Genomic DNA, 19,627 nt, shown 5'->3' with positions numbered 1-19,627 from the left:
TGCTTACCCTCTTAGAGCACCCACTCTTGGGAAAGTTAGTTTCCATGCAAGGAGCAACCCTATGGAAAGACTCACAAGGCAAAGAATTGACCCTCTAGCCAACAACCATGTGAGTGAGACATCTTGAACAAGAGCATCTATCCCTAATAAAGTCCATAGAGGACTACAGCCCTGCCTAACACACTGATTACAATCATAAGGCCCTACACCGGAACTACCCAGCTAAGCTGCTTCCATATTCTGACCCTTAGAAACCGAGATAATAAATGTTGGTTATTTTAAGCTCCTGAATTTTAGGTTAATTTGTTATGCAGTAATAGATAACTAATACAGTAGGTAATACCTATGATTCTTTATCCCACTTCTTTTCTTACTATACACACTCTTTTTTGCTGAACTTCCTTTTTTTCTAGAGGTGCATATATCTTTTCATTTTCTTTCTTTTAATTCTAATATAGCTAACATAGAGTGTCATATTAGTTTCAATATGGTGGTTTAATAATTCTATACTTAGTTTCAATATAGTGATTTAATAATTCTATACATTACTCTGTGCTCATTGTGATAAGTGTACTCTTAATCCCCTTATATCATATATAATTCTACATCTAAAATGCTAGCACCCTTTTACATATCAGACTTATGTTTATAGTTTCCTCCTGAATATCTCTACCGAAATTGCTCCTTGTGTTTCAATGCTTACTACATTTTTATATTTATGTCTTCCAAATCTGCTTCCACTCTGGTCCTCTCTTCCGCAGTTAAGGGAGGTATTATCCTTTTTATTTTATGAATTCAAAATCCTAGACTCCTCTGTCTCCAACTTGAACTTCACCAGGTAGTCTCTATTGAGGATAGGTTATATCAAGTCTTCTTTACTAATATCTCTTCAATCTATTCCTTCCTTTGTTTTATCATTGCTTATTTCTATTTCATGGAACTAACTCTTGTCCTACACTAAAACAATGGTTTCCCTGATTCCTATCTCTTCCTGCTGCCAATACTCTTCTTTCTTAAAGTTCTGATCAGATTGCTGTCTGGAGAAAAAGTCAAAATTTCTTAGGATAGCATTCAGCCAGATTCCATCTGCTCCTTTCAGTTTTAGCCCTGATCACTTTTCACTACACATTCATTCTATATTCTAGCCAAATCAGTGCATTTCTCAAAAACATGCTATTTTACTCTGGGTTTTTTTCTTAAAGGCTAAAATGCGGAGGAATGTCTCTTTCCCTCAAGACTCCACTTGAATTAGGCTATCCCCAACTTGGCCTTCCTTGATCCTTCCCAAATAGAATCCAACACTCTTCTTTTTGATTACAAGGTTGTATCTATGCTCTGAAATAGCACTTCCTATGGCTGACTAGTACTATAAGAGGGATGACTTTTCCCCTAACTAAACCCTGAGCTCCTTGAAGGCTTGTCGGTGCTAGCCTCCTTATAACTCTACGCAAATGATAAACATATCAATAAATGTAGGTTGAAGTAAGTGTTTACAGTCTAATTTATGTGTTACTGAAGTAAAAATTACTGGAATTTTTAAAAAGTTAGCTTATAGAAGCATTTTCTAGTGTTTACTTTACCAAAATGACAATTATGGAGAAATGAAGCTACGTAATTTTTATACTTCGGTGTATTCAAGTAAATCTCAAGCAGTATGGAACTGAACAAACTTCATATCCTGATGGGTGACTGCTGATCTAAGTAGAATGTATTTTATCATTTATATAGTTTGTTATATAGTTTGTACACATCACAAAACACGAAAATATATTTCAGTAATGGGAAAGGCAAGTCACCTAACAACAACATTCTGGAAACACTGCTCTTTGTGATTAAGTCATTTAGGCCTCTTTTTTTATAAACTTAAGAACATCTGTTACATCAACAAACATAACCAGTTCAATTAGCTTTTCAGGGGGACATTGTAACTTGGACTTCAGTTATAAATTTCATTTGCATGTTTAAAACACACCTACGAGGTTCATCAGATTGAAACTCTCCTACGGAACTAAAACCATGCACAGGGTATGCGTGATTTGCCATTAAAAGATGATTTCATTCAATTGCCATAAACAGAAAATCAGCAAGAACAAAAGAAACAGAACTTACCTATTGTGCTAACTCTGGCTGAAGGACTAGCTAATGCTGCTGGGACAGAGGCTTTGAGGGGGCCTGCCCCACTGTTTATTCTCAGAGCTGGCATATGGGGAGAGGTGGGTGATGTGGGTGATTTGCCATCAGAGGTCTTGGGTTTAGCTGATAGGTTCAGTGGCTGTGCCACTTCATCCTGCAATGATCATTAGAACATGAGCTGTGATAAGGCAAGGCTGATCAAAAATGCCTAGAAAAACACAGGTATATAGCCTGTCATTTCCCATAAAATTACTCTACCAATCAGTGATCTTAACATTCAACCTGTACATTACAATGTTTGGTTAGCTGTCAACAATGTCACTTTTAACTACACATTATGAAAAACCTTTAGTATAAGTACACGTGCACTCAACTATCCAGAAAGTATATAACTGATGTGATCTGTAAGAAATAGTCTTAAGCTATTCCTTGTGCTACTCAGTTCTATTGAGAGACAATTACATAATTCATATAAAATTATGATGTAGGTAGGATTTTTTCAACCTCCGAAGAACAGGGGTTGAATCCCAAGCACCATTGTACCCTGGTGCTTAGACAGAGTACCTGGAACATCCATGATGGAGGAATTAAATGGTGTGTACCTCTGATCAGAACTCCTCTCTAAATTAAATACAAAAAAAAGGAGGAAACTTTCTAACTTTCTTAGAAAATAATCTTTTCTCCTAGGTTTCACAGAAACAGTCTTGAAATTGATTTAAAAATGAAAATAAACATAATCGACATTATACCAATATGTACTATTTATTTATATGCGACATTGTTCTAAACACTTAGCATTATGTTTTTAAATTTAGATTTGTTTTCCAGATTTTCCTTACAACGTATACCACAATCAATACATTGTGGTATGAAGATCTTTATGTGGTTAATTCAGCACATAGGGTGAATTGTTCATTAGTTGAATAGGTCAAGTTTATGTAGTTTACATTCTATTTTATACCTTTCTATATTAGCCCTTGTGTAATTTCACACATAAAATTTATGTATACAATTATCATTAAAGTTTCTACCACATCATTTATTAGAATCAGATAATATAAACATTATCTCACTTTTTTATCACAGAGAAATTAATTTCTTTTTTGTGCTCTAAAATTAAAATATCATGTCATATGCTAAACCTTATTGTTTACAATATCTACAAGTTTACAAAGTATTATTGTAGAATAAAAATTTAGTTTCCACTTAGCTACTGTTCTATCTTCATGAGTTAAGAATATAAAATATCTATTGGTAGTAGCAGGATAACTTGCTAAAAGTGGAACAATTTAGATTCAAATGGTGTGATCTGATGGCATGGAAACATATATTAATGTGTACAAAATTTTATATATAAAGCTACCAAAAACCACTGAAATCAATCACTTTATAAAAATGGTAAAATGGCATAATATGACATCTATTTAAAGTTTATATTTTTAAAGTGGTTTATTGTTATTAAATTCCACGGTTAGCTGCACTTAGGAAACTTATGAACAAACAAGAAGAAATTACTCTTTAACACTTTTTTTTTTCTGTTTTCTGTTTCAGAAAAAAAGAACAGCTATCTGAAAATCTATGAGAATTCAAATGGTAATCTAGGATCACATTAGATGTGTAGTAAGTTCGTAACTATCATACCAAATTTATATGGACTCATGGTCTTGGAAGAAAGGAAGGTAAGCTAATTCCATGACTGGTTCACTATACAATTAAGAAAAGTTTACTTTAGCATTTTAAAAACTGCAGGGGCAAGATTATTCCTAGATCTTTTAGTCTAGAACATTTGGTTGAGCTGGTGAGCCATAATCCTTATATGTGATGTTAATGGTTGACAGAAACCCAGAAGTATTGTGCCCTTTTCCCCCCATACTGCAGTACGGATGGGTAGTTCACAAATGTGATCCTTGGATCAGAACCAACAGCACCACCTGGGAACTTATTAGAAAATCAAATTCTCTATTCTAGAAACTTTGGAGGTTCTAGCCAACCCATTTTAACAAGCATTCCCAGATGATTCTGATACAGATTAACATTTGAGAGCCATCACCTTATACAATATAAAGGGACAAAAACTAAAAAAAAAGAAATATATATATATTAAGCTTCAAAACCTTTTTAAAAAAGGTTCCTCAATATAAGGAGATAGCATTAAAAAATACATAATGTTGGGGTGCCTGGGTGGCTCAGTTGGTTAAGCATCCGACTCTTGATTTCGGTTCTGGTCATGATCTCATGGATCGTGAGACCTTGCCCCATGTCCCGTTCTGCTCAGCGTCTGCTTCTCTCCTTCTCCCCCTTTTTCTGCCCCTCCCCCTGGCTCATGCTCCTCCATGAGCTCTCTCTCTCCCTCAGATAAATAAACCTTAAAAAAACCATAATGTTATCTCAATCTTTAAAATTTTAACAAAGCATAACATATGCTAATAATAATAAAAGAAAACATGCATATGCATAATAAACTAAATGCTACTGACATTCAGTAGGCCACTAAAGATTAGGATCCAGATTTTCTTCTTGTTAATTCAGTCTAAATATCCAGTCAGATAGGAGGTTTACTGACTGTTTACTATGCAGCCTTAAATATTCTAGACCCTTTTTCCTCTATCAGATGTATCTGCTTACTATTTTCTGTATGAAATTACTGGCTTTTGTCATGACAGCCTGAAAACTTCCTTGGACAGTACTCACAACTCTTGCAAAAGTTTTGAGGGGAGACTTGGAGAAATTAAGGTGGTTGTTTCACTTGACTGTGCAGAAAAAAAGAGAGGAAGGAATATATTCCCAGAGTCGCATGGGAAGAGATTTATGAGCACAGAGGAAATAGAGCGTGAGTGTGTACGTGTAGGGGGAATGATGGTGTTGACGAAGATGATGCAGATGTAGGTGCTGATGGGATATGAAGCATATGAAATGTCATATGCTTAGCTTTAAGCACTAAGAACTATTACATGCACGTACTGAAAAATGACTACCCAAAGCATTTATTAGAGCAAGAGACCCACTGGAACTCTTAATATTCTCCTCCATTCAAGGCAGCACAGATGTCTGAAAGCCAAAAAGTGCAAAGCCCCAAGGACATAATAGAGGTTGACAGTTCCCAAGTTGATAGAAATGTCATTCAAAATTGCCCTTTCGTTCTCTTTCATTGTGTGACCAGGCTAATGGTATATTAATAAGAACCCACATGCTTGATCCTTATAGTGGTAACTATATAAATAATTTTGACCCATTACATGATATTATTTCACAATTTGCTTCTTCTAATAATTTACTACTGAGCTACTACACCAAATACTTATTATTCATCAAGAATACAAAAATTACAGTAGTTTTCCCATTTTCTATTATTTTTCATTTGACTAGATGAGAAATTTAAAACCCTAACTACAAAATGAAAGTGGGCTATTTATTTATGACCTGCATTCTCATAACTATGAATATGTGCAATGAATGCCAAGGTAAGGTTTTTTTCCTAAAGGCTTTTCTGCTTTGTTTTTTATTTGCAAGAACTTATTTAGGAGAAATTTGAAAGCTTAGCAAAATTAAACCCTACTTTTACAAATAAAACATGCATTTTAAAATTGTAAGTAAATAATTTTTATATAAAAGAATATAAGTAATCTTTAAAGTCAAGAAAGCACTGGAAAAACAGCATTTCTATGAAGTACACCATAAAGAGATAAGGAAAGCTATTTCTTTTTAATTACTTGTCCAATCGTTAAATGATGCTGCGATTTGAAAACTTTGAAAATTTTGAAAATAGCATATTTCATAATTAGTTAATTTATATACAAAGCGATAGTTAAGAAGAATCTCACGTATCTGTTGAATAGTTCCAAAGTTGATATGCTAACCTAATATAAATATAAGGCAAACATTTAAACTTAAGAAAATGTGTAAGCAAAGGTAAGCGAGTTTTTACCAATAGGTTATTACTTACATTTATAAAATTCATTATAATATTTCAAATCATTTATTTAATCTTCAATTCTATGAAGTAATTAATAATCTCAGAAGGGAAACCAAAACTCACAAAGTTCTAAAGAAACCCAGGTTGTTGGACTCAACATACAATATTCTCTTTAGTTATATAACAAATTTAATCTTAAATTGAAAAAGACATTGATGCAATGGAATTTCTGAAGTTTAGACTTAACCATATAATTCTTCACATAAAAAAGCCACATAAAGGTCAATACACATGCAATAAAATGAAGTAATACATGCATTCACTACTTATATACTAGCTTAAAACTTAAGGCACAAATGTTGATTTATTTTGGAAGGTTTCTTTTGTGCTTCTTTGTTCTCTATATGCATAGCATCAAAAAGGTCCTTTGGTAGTGCTAAAGAGCTATTAAATTAGGCTATTTTTTTGAGAAAAATACCAAGCGTCCGTGTACAGCTATGTCAGAAAATACAGTAATTTGTACAATAATGTGTAAGAGAATAATATTTCATATATATAAATGCAATTTTTAGGAACCTTTTTATGATTATAACTTCTCCTAATAGAGTCTTGTCTAATCTAAAACAAGTATAATCTAAACAAACATACAGTTTCAGGCATGTTCCACTTACTTATAGCTACTACGACTTGTCTAAAAGCAGACATTTTACTTAACATCAACTTGTGGTCATGGTAATAGAAATATTGTGGAGGTTTAATGAATTTGTGTCCTAGCCAATGAAAAGAAATGCCCCACACAGAAAAATAATAAATTTGGATGAAGAAAATTATTTGACATAAACGTACAGCCTTAGATGCACTGGAGAAATATAACTGTCATCACAAATGCAGGGTTATTCCACATAAACTTAACAAAAACTGTAAAATAACTATATAAATTTAAAATATATTTTACTTAGATGATTTCCAAATAATAGGTTTATTCTAGGAAATACATGTTAGTCTAACATAATTGTATAATATTCTTAATTTTTAATGTGCAAAGACCAAATTGCTCACAGAAATCAAACATAATTTATCAAAGAAAAATCATTCTCCAGAATCCTGGAGGTTTAGTCTCTCTCCCCACTCCTTAGTGTTTCTTCATTTTTTTTTTTTTTTGCTAAGGAATTTTAATAGAGAACTAGAAAATAGGGATACCAGTATCCTAAGGAAATCTACTCCTTTCTCTTTGTCTCCTTGTCCTCCACAACAGAGAATATATCCACATGCAGGTCCTTGGACCACAAGGTACACCACCAAGGATGAGCAGATGATTATATTCTCCCAAATAAAAATTCCACCTTTATTTATATCTTTACTCATTCTCATTATCAAAATTTTTCTTGAAATAGTTACCTAAAGTCATTATTGAAAATCAAATATTTATTTGGTACTTAACAAATTTAAAGCATTCTAATGGCAACCGCAAGAACATATATATTTATGCAATCATTCATTCATCCATCGATTCATTCATTCATTCTTTATTGAATGAAATTTCAACTATTTATTACTTGCTGTTATATGTTGGGCATTTCGAAAAATGCAAATCACCTGACATCTAGGCCTGTGGCTTTTAGGCTTTGGTTTTGCGTGGTACAGTAATAAAGGAGCAAAGAATGTATCTACTTTGTATTTAAGCCTGCAGTGAAGATGTATGCGGCATTGTGTTTTATTTAAACTGAATTATTTGAGGATAGTTTGTCTATGTATTTAAATATATTCTTTCATTTATAAATATGATCTGATTCCTTAATTGAATAGAAATTCTGCAGAGTAAATTTTTCAAATTAAAAAATATGGAATTTCAGGCTACTTCCTCTGCACAATTTGAAAACTGTGATTGTGCCCATATTTTATCACAAATACTCATGTGAAGTAAGTAGCAATAATAGCATGGGGGAAGAGTAAAGCATTCATGAAACATATTGCAAAATTAATCAGCTGGTTGCTATTATCCTCTTTGATGAAATAATCATATTAAGTAGGGAAGTACACTTCAGGTTGAATTGTATAATGTGCATTGTGGCTGCACCTCTCTTTTCTAGCTTGGCTTTGCATTCATTGTCTATTCCTATTGTTCACTGTGGGAATCCTCTTTCACCTTTTCCGCTCAAATAAGGCATTTCTTTCTACAGTTTAGTAGAGATAGACTAGAGAGAAAAACAAAACAAAACAAAAACAAAAACAAAACAATCTTTTTGGAGATCCAAGCGTCCCTGATCCTTTCCTTCATGAACTTAGAGCAGAAAAGATTTGCATTTATGCTCAAGTATCAATCAAAGTAATATAAGAAAAAAAACTAACCAAACATCTTAAATTATTTTCTTAGCCCCTAAAGAATAAGGGATCCTACTCATGCAGCTACTCCAACTCTCTATTTTATTAGTAGGTTCTTGGTGCCTAAAAATCAAGTCTATCATGAACAAATGTTTGCTTTTGGTCTTACAAATTGCAAGATGCCTTGTTAACCAGGCAGACAGAGCTCCAGGAATTCTTTGATAGGTATGCTACTATTAGACCTGATTGCCATTTAAATGCAAGTCTTAAGTTATGTAGCTGAGGGTAACGTATTCTAGCTTCTCACTTGCTTCCTTATTTTGCCAGTTTATACTTTTGCTTAATATATTCTGCTTCTTTTAAAAGAGGATGCTAGGAGTGTAGCTGGGGGACGTTTGCTTCATTGAGATAATTTCATATTGTTTTTACATTTAAATTGTTGGCCTTTAATTAACTTACAGGTATTCACATAGTTGTCATCATTTAATTTAACATGCTCCCTGTTCCTTCCCCATTAACATTTTAGTCGAGTATTTCCCTTGTTTTTTGCTTTTGATGATTTAATGCCTCTAAAATGTCAATTACATCCACAAAAACACACATATATATTTGAACACAAATAGAGCAAAGAATAAGGAGCGTGGCTTGTGGAATATCAATATTTCACATCCATTTTTTTAATTAAAAAATTGCTTTGAAACACCTAAGCCAAATAATGCCATCCTGTCCACACACAAAGTCCTTCTGTGGTAGCCAGCCTCCAAGATGGCCCCCAATAATTCTTGCCTCCTGGCATTTATGCCCCTGAGTATTCCCCTCCCACAAGATATAGGACTGACCTACATAACCAATAGGCTACTGCAGAAAGGATAATTTGACTCCTGGTGCATTGTAGCTTCTACCTTCCTCTTTCTTGGATCAGTCGCTCTGGGGTATGGTTTCTCAATCTCAGCACTATTGACATTTTGGCTGAATAATTCTTTGTTGTGAATGACTGTCCCGTGCACTGTAGGATGTCTAGCTGTATCCCCCGCCTCTACCACTAGATGCTTGTAGTACTCCGGTTCTGGCTGCAGCAAGCAAAACTGTCTCCAGACACTGCCAAATGTTTCCTGGGGCACAAAATCATCCCCAGGGGGGGAGCCATCTGCCATGTCACAAGGACACTCAAACGGCTCATAGAGAGGTCCACCTGGCAGGGACCTGCGTGCAGCCTCTCGCCAACCACCAAGATGTGACTTGTTAGGCATGTGCGTGAGCCACTTTGGAAGTGGATGTACCAGCACCTGTCAAGCTTTCATGAGACTCTTGGCCAGGTCCATCCAGGTAAGCTGCTCCCAGATTCCTGACCTGCGGAAATTGTGTGGGATAAGCGTTCACTGTTTAACGCCACTAAATTGTGTAGTATTTTGTTAGGCAGTGATAGCTAATCCATCCTCCTCTGGAAGAAGTATAGCCAACACTTGTTAAGTTCTTCCATGATTCCAAAGCATTTTTCACTGTGACTTCATTTTGACACCTGGAAAAATACTTGTTTCTCATTCTTCAACCATAATATATGAATGCATTTCATGAATCTCCCTCAGCTTTACTTATTTACTTTGCGGAGCTATATGTCATTCTTTTTTCTTTCTGTCTCTTTTAATATTTCCTCTCCCTTCTCTTTCACATCTCTAACTTAGCTTTTGAAACTTTCTTTAATTTTAGATTAACTATCTAACCTCTTCTTTTTATTTTCATAATGTGCTAAAAATACACTGTATGCATACAGTTTCTATCTATTTACTTAGAAGAATGTCCTGTGAGAAGACCTTTAGCTCACAACACCAAATGAAAACCCACTCATAGAAATTCTGCAGAGTAAATTTTTCAAATGCAGAGCATTTGAAAAGAGGAAGAACAGAAGGAATACGAGTGTCAAGAATAATATTTGATGAGAACAGTTATAACATGAGTCAGTATAAAATGTATGGTGTTTCAGATTCAACTTTGTTTAACCTCTGGTCCCTAGACAACTTCAAATTCCTAATAATAATGGTTATTTTGTCCTCTGGTGTTCATTACATCTGGATGATTGCTATTATCTTTTAAAGTGATTAACAGTTCTTCTACCAAGAGGCTAAAAGAAAGCATAAAGCAGTACGATTTGATGTTAATAATCATACCAGTTCTTCTTATTAGCCTCTAAATGTAAACTTCCAAAAGCTTTTAAAAATTCTTTAGAGAAATTAAAGAGTTGGTCACTCCATGTACAGAAGGAACATAATGTTTTCTTGACACCACCTGATCAGTCCTTAAACACATAAACTAAAAAAATTTGTCATTGTTACTTTCTTGTTAGTTTCCCTTGAAGATATGTGAAAAAGAATTAAGACTACAAAATTATCAAATGATGGAATGGATTCACAAAAAAACAAAATAAAGCAGGAGCTCTCGGAGCAATACAGCTTTACAAAATAAACTCTATGAAAATAGAAGCCACCTTGATCAGATCCCACTACATTTTGGGGGCAGCACCTCTACCTGGACCTGAACGTACAAAACGAGCACCACAACCATTCTGCCTGAATCTACAAAAGGAATTAGTATCAAAAGGACAGCAGAACAATATAAACAACACCAGTACAAATGAGTATAAACCCTCTGTTTCCCCCCATCCCACTTGGAGACCTATTATTGATGGGGGGGAAAAGATTGAAAAAATGAGTGGATCTTGAAAGAAGACAAACAAAATTAAATACTTTGGAAGATTCTTAGAGGGCTAAAAGCACTTCTTTTCAAAAATATCTGTGGTTCTTTAGGGATTTAAGTTTTTATAGATCCTAAGAAAAGTTTGATCTGGTTATAAGCAGATAAACCATCTTTAGATGGCCATCCTGGGGGAAAAGGGGAAAGAAAGGGCAGGCATAATCATGCATATGTCACTTAATAGTAACTCTCATTTAATGAAATAAAAACCTCATTTCCAATGCCTACATATATGCATGTACAGGTTCCAAAGGGCACAAATCCTCCATAGTCTGGTGGACCCACTATTACTACTTAATGATTAATGACAGTTGTGACAGTTAATCAGTGCGTTGTGTCTATTTGGGAGACTTGAGTAAGAGCCAAATTGTCTAAGGCACAGAACCTTGGGGAAGGATGGACCCGTGTGTGTGTGTGTTTGTGTGTGAGTGCATGTGTGCGTGCACACATGTGTGTAATGGATTTGAAGGTGAATGAGACACAAAGAAAGAAAGTTAGGGAAGATTAAGGCAGCACCCTATTACTGACTGACAAACCACTGTATTTCATTTTATTGCATTAGTTGTTTTCTTGAAATGTTGATTGCAAAATAATCAGAGTTTAATAGTTTAAGAAGGCTTTATTCTTTAAAAGGACGTTTATGGATGATCTGAGCACTCATCCTTTACAGTAACAACTTTCTTGAGGGCAGGCATTAGTATATTAATTGTTTTTATCACCCATATATGGCCTTGAATAGAAAAAAATACTAAATATTAACTACTAAATCTTAATTACATGGATACTTAGGATTAATCAATGACAAACTCTTTTTTTTAAAAAAAAGATTTTATTTATTTATTCATGAGAGACAGGGAGAGAGAGACAGGCAGAGGCAGAGGGAGAAGCAGGCTCCCTGCTGAGCAGGGAACCGGATGCGGGACTCGATCCCAGGACTCCGGGATCATGACCTGAGCCGAAAGCAGACGCTTAACCGTCTGAGCCACCCAGGTACCCAATGACAAACTCTTGATAAATTTTTGTCTTCTGTTGTTTTTTCATAAAGTGTTTTAAAATTTTCTCATGAAGTGTTTTAACTGTCACTTTGGCTAGTCAATGATAGGAACACATGCACTACCGTAAGGTATCCCTCCACATTTAAATCTCTTCAGATGAATTCTTCTCACTGCTTCAATTTCATAATTCTTCCCAGTCTCCAGAGTTTGCTCCCTTTTTGCTTGCTTTCCCCTAGAGTTGAAGGTTTGACATTCCTGGGATGCACTGTTTTCTAGTTAGAGATGTCTGCTAACAGAGCCATTGTCAGGGACTCCTGAGCGACAGGCTGCCTATTAATTTAACTTGAAACTTTACTGGGCTGCTGCATCTAAACTACAGCTCTTTCCACTCCATTCATTGTAGACAGAGAAAGAGGGGCAGTCACTGAAGACAAAGGGTAAAGTCCAAAGGTAAGCAAGTCCAAAGATAAGCAAAGACAAAATTTAAATCCAAAACTCACTTCTTTCACTCCCACTTGCTTTAACCCAGACTTGATTCTCACCCTTCAGATTAAGGGCAGTATTGGCGATTTTCCTTTCTGTATAGAATTAGAAGACTTGTCCTTTGCCCTGGTCTCACTTTTTTTTTTTTCTCATGTGGTAGGGTTATTCTTTAATTTGTTCCAAAAGTATCTTTTAGGTGTTATTCCCAACTGTGCGAGTCATGGGAAAGAAGGCATTTATATTCCAGTTGGTGAAGCAATATACAGATACTGAATGATTAAACAGTTTAAAGCTATGGAAGTTGCTATGAAATTTTAATACTTAAAGAAATATCATTGGGATTAATCTAAAAGATGAAAATACAATTGTATTTCATTTAGTCTGGATGATTTAGACCAAGAGTCTAAATGATTTATTAGTCTAGAATGGGATTTGGATTTTAAATCTTAGATGCTTAATTCAAATGCAACTTTTAAAACTTTTTATAAGGTTTTAATGCCCATATCCTTGGATCCTGACATCACCTTTTCTGAAAACACAAAAAGATATCAAGGGCATGAGTTCTTGAAATATTAGGTCCTATAAAATTTGCTATTTGGGATTAGAGGATTTTTACTAGAAATAAAGATTGTTTTTCCCTTCCCCAAAATATTAATCAAAAACAATTATTTTCCAATTATGACCAACTTAGTGTTTTTCCTTTCTCCTTCTCTCATAGTTAACCTAATAGAGAAGGAATAAAAGAAAAGGCATAGTATGTCTCATTGAACACAGGAATTATGCAACTTTTACCTTGGAACTTCTATTTACTCCAAAAGAAAGGCTCATTTTGTCATGAAGAGACCTAGTTTCCCAAGAAGAAACAAATGCTTACAGTCCTATATACTCTTTGTTACGTTAATATTTGGGAGGAGTCAGTTAAATATTACAAAACATATAAAAGTACATCTAATAAGTTTAGTAAACTAAATATTAATACATTTGTAAAATAATTTGAATATTTATATATCTGTTCACCTTAATGCTGATTTTTTGATAGTGTTCACTTTACTTCGACATCTAAAAAACTTTACTAGTTACAAAAGCATCCTTATACATTTTGTCTTATTTTAGTATTATAGAAAGAGTGTAAGAGATCATGAAACTCACTTCACAGATAAGGAAACTGACATTAGAGATATTTAAGAATTTGTCAATGGTCATAACTTTAGTAAGCTTGGGACCTGAACTCAAGTCACTGGGTTCACCCAAGCCTAAGCAACTTTCCAGAGCTGCCCCTCCACCATCTAAATGTCAACAAGGTAAGGGATTGTTAAACAATAATTTCTCTGAAAAATCAGACTAACTGAAATCTTGTAATTTCTTCTTCATTCTGAAGAAATTGTTATACCCCATTATGATAGGGACCATGCAGAGCTCAATTTGGGTAATATTAGTCTGAACCCTTGCAAAATGTTTATAATACTAAATCATGAAATATTTTACCAAAGCAGCTACAAGGAAATTCCAAATGTATTCATATACCTAAAGTATATCATAAAAGAGTAAATATTTGAAGTAAATGTATAAGCATCCTCAACACTATTATTTGATACCTATTTTGTTTCAATATAAAACACGTCTATTTACATACATCTAAATGGTGTCCAGTCATTTAGGAAGGAACTAATATTGCAAGAAATGAAGAAGAGGATAGAAAAGGCCTTTAGCCCACCTACTGGCTTGACCAAAGGCTATGAATCCATCCCAGGTTTATTTCAAATGAGTTGTGTCAGAGGTTACCCACAGGCCATTTTATAGTGATTTATAGCCCATGTCTGCAAATCTCCTTTTACTTTAATGATAACCTCAATAGAGTCATTAAGGCATCCTTTGTCTTCATGGCAGTGACCAGGAGGGAACTACTGTCTTTAAAGAATTTTAAGGGGTGATAACTATTTATATAGAATGTCAGTTAAGGCCAGTTTTTATGTTGTGCTCTAAAGGCAAAATATTTTTTTTCCTCAATGTATTGAGATGCTTAGCTTGATTATATATTCTGCCTATCTCTGTTATAATATTAAATTCAAGGTATAGGTCAAAGAAAATTCAATAAAGATGAAAAGGGTTAGAATTGAGCATCAGGTAAGAGTCTGATTTTAATTATAATGATCTCAAATTTGTATTAAAGCTCTCACAGCATAATGATTCTTAAGTGTCTGTATTGAGTTAAGCATGTCATGAAGCATGAAGAATTGCAAGATTGATTTATCAGATATTCATTTAAGAAATAGGCAATTAAAATAATTAATGTGTAGTGAAACTCAGCTGTAATGCCTCATGTTTAGTTCTTCTCAACCCATAACATTAAAAGAATAATACATTTCATAGTCTGGACGTCATAAAAGATTTTATATAGCAATTGTAATGATATCATTACGTAAGAGTTTTGATCATATCTTCTAGACGGAACTAGGGAGAAAGAATAAGTGCATTTATTTTAGATTTGACCTTATTTTAAGTGTTGCTTTGGGTCATGAGATTGCCAAATAAAATGAATGAATATTCTTGATTCTTGTCGTAAGGGATGAAATACATATATATACACACAGATATATTTATAGAGAGAATATAAACTAATATATGAGCATGTATAGGTGGAATATTTCTCTGCCATATTTAAGCTAGTTTGGCATAAAAGAGAAAAAGAGAATGATAAACTTAAAAAGATATAGAAAAACAAAATAATCTTCCTGCCTAAAACTTCATTTGAACTGTCCATTAAACAATATAACGAAACTAGTCAATATTAGTATAAGCCTGTGCCTTTCATTTTAGCATCCACTTAATTCTTCAGCGTCTGTAAGGGAGGCCAATCACTTGAAGATGTATTCCTACTAAACAAACCCATGATGCTAATATATAAACCAGAATGCCAATTAATTAATTTATCCTGGCCAGAATATTGTTGAAGTTTTTAAGGTAAAATTTCCTAATTTGAAGATACCTGAAAAAGCAAGTTTAGCAATGAGAATTAGGGCAGAAAGAAGTATATAGTGAGTGCTTCATTCAGACCATAGTAAGGACTAGTAAATTATGCATGCTTCAACTACAGATCATATCTCTCCAATGATCAGAATGTCCCCATTTCCTGTATGCAGTGTTTTCCAACTAGACTGATGGGATAAACAATCACAAATTTTACTTTTAGGTTCCATAATCTTCCTGTGTATACAGTCTTTCTACATAGTACAATGGCACTGATTGTTTCATTTCTCATAGGTACGATCCTGTTCTGCTCATGCTGCGTTGAGATTATCCTCCAATGATTCAAGCCACTGACCTTTGATACTACTGCCTAAAGGGCCCCAAACTCAAGTCACGTGTCTGAACATAACATCTTGGTTTACTTCCACAGATGTTTTGTTTATTTGTTTGTTTATTCTTTTTTTAAAAGATTTTATTTATTTGACAGAGAGAGACCAGGAGAGCACAGGCAGGGGGTGCAGCAGAGGGAGAAGGAGAAGCAGACTCCCCACTGAGCCGGAAGCCTGACGCCTGACGTGGGGCTGGATCCCAGGACCCCGAGATCATGACCTGAGCAGAAGGCAGACACTTAACTGACTGAGCCACCCAGGTGCCCCTGTTTGTTTATTCTTTTAACAGAACTAGAGCAATGGTTACATATCGATTAGTATACTTGGTGCTAAGAATGAATAAGAGATAGTCCCTATGCTGAAGAGACTCAGAATCACACAAGGGAAGACAACTACAATCAAGTGTTAATAAGGGCACTGGGACACAAAACAAGGAGTCTGCATCCATGTGGAAGAGTCACATATGATGGACTAGCCAATTCTACGTAGAGGTGGTAGCTGAGAAAGATCTTACAAGGAGGTGCAAGGCAAGAGGGAAAAGTGGAATGAAGAGGGCAAAAGGACCCTGGAGAGCTGGAGTGGCACAAACATAGGCAAAAAGTGGTGAAACAACATGATACACAAGGAAGTGACTCCACATGGAGCACAAAACTGCTGGGACTGGGAGAAAGGCAGAAGTAACAAATCAGGCTCCTGAGGTATGAGGGGCAGGATCACAGAATGCCAAGGAGGTTAGACTTCATCCTTTGGACACTTTTCCTTACATTTGTGTTCTTCTTAACTATGTTCCCAATGTTCTAGATGTGCATTATAGATCACCTTATTTCTCTAAAATTCAGATGAAACCTAACACTCTGTTCTTTCATTTCTACGTGCCTTTGTATAGGCTGTTTCCTTCAAAACCCTTCTAAGTGGCACATCTTCTGGAAGATATGCCCTCATTCTCCTATTTCTCCCCAGGTTATGCTGGAAACTTTCCCCTTACCTCCATATTATTCTTTGACCAGTATTTAGCCCATAGTATTTTAATTGTTAAGTTTGTTCATCTTCCCCATTACACTGTATGGGGTGTTAATTGTTCTTTTTTGTTTTTACCATACTGTCCAGGATATCATAGGTGTTCAAAAAGTTTACTGAATAAACCTCAGTAAATGTTCTAAAAGTGACTTCTAAAAGTGACTCCAGAAACCTCATCTGTGAATAACATAGTCATTATGCAGTTTAAAAAAAATTATATAAACCAGTGAAGAAACATACAGCTTTGTTTCAAGCAAACTGTAAAGTCTATTGCTTGGAAAATGTCTTTTTCCAAAGGAAGATATTCTCATTCCTCTTTTTCCAGTAGAAGATATCTCATGTAAAGTAAATCAGATTTAATTAACCATGTGTAGTAAGTGCATCTTGTTTTTTAAAATAGGATTCAAGTACATTTTGAAAATATCTCACAAAACCTTTCTTAAATATTTCTTTTTATCTCATTAAATTTCCAGTATTTTATATATGCCAAGAATTCTAGAAAATAATATGGTTACACCAAAAGGCCCAAAAGTTCACTTGACAATAGCTAAAAGACATATTTCTGAATTAAAAAAAAATCCTTACACAGACACATTCTCTTAGATCCTGTCGTATTAATAATTTAACTGCAAAAATAGACATAGTGAAAACTACATCACAAACAGTGACAACTATGGTTTAAATTCATATTATTAAGATCGAGTTGTGTAATATAAACATGTAATCTAGTAAACATTTATTGAGCGGATATTATGGGCCAGCCACTTAAAATTCAATGGATGAAGGAAGTGTATCTAATATGATCAATCTCATGAAATTGATTTTTCTCCAATTATTTTATTGCAAGTCCATAAATTATAGTCCCATATATAACAGACCAGAATTCTAGTTCAGTGTAACTCTAGGAAAGCTAATTGAAAAAATCCAAGCAAAACCAAACGTTACCCAGTGGTTCTCTTAAAATTGGATCAGAATTATCATTTTTTTAGATAAATGACAGCACTATTTACACGAAAACTGGCCCTAAAAATTCCATCAGCTGACCCAAAATTCTTGTCTTGCCCTGTATTTATATAGGATTGACCTGAATATTGAGCTCCTGCTGACTTAAAATGAAACTTTGATCCTCAAAAGAGTTACATGGAGAAGTACAGAAAACACAAATCTGTACTTATTTAAGGACATTCCTATTGCTGTCATGATGCTTTTATACATACTTCACAACAGAATATTTTTCTTATGCTATTTTAAGTGCTACTGGAAATACCAAAAGAGAAAATTTTTTGCAGTATTTCATCCTTTCTATTTTTGGGTTCAATTTCTTTTTCTCCTATTTATGAAATATCTACACTGCCAAAAGTCATCAAAATTGTACAACAAACCATAACAGCTCAAATTATATAATGAACTAGAAAAAATAAGATTCCTTGGTTATGGGAAGGCCCAATTTAAATGAAAGTGTCATACAGAATCCCAGTACTGATAATTGGTCTCGCAAAGAACTACAACAGAGTTTTAATAAAAAAATATTTTGTGGTTTTACCAAACTGTAGAGTTCTTAGTATTTTCTGGTATTGGCAAACAGTTTGGGGGAAAATGCATTTTTATCTATTTGAGTATACATTTCCCCCTTCATATTATTTTGGTATTGTAAGACCTGTAAAATGAAAATTGTGGTCTTTATTTTTTTTCTAAATTTAGAGATCTCATCTTTCTTCTTTTGAAAAACAAAAGCCATAAAGGGTATGTTTTTAACTGTTGGGTTCTAAAAAAGTCACTCAATGGAATCAGCTAGTCTGGTGTTAGAAGTCAAGGGCTAAAAGCTGTGGGATATTACAAACATAAGTCATGCAGCTCATAAGGAGGGGTGTGTAATTCTAAGAAGCATCCAATTATATTATCTACAAGGAGGTCCAGGACTAGAAAGGGGCACATTCTTCCCATGAGAACTTTAGGATACGTTAGGATTCAGGTTAAGGGAAGCTGCTAGCTGTTCTTGACATTTAGACACTTGAATTTGTAGGCATGCTTCTTTCTAAGCAGCACTCAGTTAAACAAGTTCTTAACAATACTTCATACTCTGAGCAAGTAAGAATGCACTTTTTAAATTTAATATTTCTAAGATTAAATTTTCAGTGAGAAAACTTCTTATGCAACATAGAAAAAATTTCAAATATATTTTCAAGTAAAAAAGAGTCATAGAATTATTTCCTAAGTCCAAAAACAAGAGCTATTCTATATTTTGAATGCTATTCTGTGTCTCCTATGTCCTCACACTTTAAGATACGTAAGGTAAGGAATACATGCTTATGAATTCCCCCGATCATATTAAGCAGACCCTAAACAATAATTCATGGTCAATGTGAATTATACCACTCATTGTGTATCTGTTGAAGACATTTTTTTCACATGTAATACTAATCAATTCATAAAATTTCTGGTCTTTCTTTAAAAAGCTGTAATTAAGACTAACTATGTTTTTTGGCTGATTATGACCAGTAAAGAGAAACTATATAAATGATGATGGAGAATTTCATTATCTTATAACTCTTTGGATAGGCTCTGGATTATAATAGTCTCTATTTCTTGTTAGGTATAATTAAGGCTGCTTCCATATCATATGTGCATGAAAAAATGGGAAAATAGGTGTAACTAAAACA

The 19,627-nt window shown here is 34.2% G+C and overlaps 1 protein-coding gene across 5 annotated transcripts in view; it reads right to left on the bottom strand.

The window, feature by feature from the left end:
- The window catches only part of SOX5 (SRY-box transcription factor 5), a 1,007,739-nt gene that overhangs the window by 37,683 nt on the left and 950,429 nt on the right, over positions 1–19,627 (bottom strand). For all 5 annotated transcript variants that reach the window (XM_035028072.1, XM_035028070.1, XM_035028073.1 and 2 more), the window contains one exon: positions 2,110–2,287. In XM_035028072.1, coding sequence (XP_034883963.1) covers positions 2,110–2,287 — 178 coding nt within the window. The remainder of the gene's footprint in view (positions 1–2,109; positions 2,288–19,627) is intronic.

Source organism: Mirounga leonina, unplaced genomic scaffold (assembly GCF_011800145.1).
Source record: "Mirounga leonina isolate KUSES-001 unplaced genomic scaffold, KU_Mleo_1.0 Mir_201, whole genome shotgun sequence".
Taxonomy (NCBI): Eukaryota; Metazoa; Chordata; class Mammalia; order Carnivora; family Phocidae; genus Mirounga; species Mirounga leonina.
This window is presented reverse-complemented; position numbering and strand designations above follow the sequence as displayed.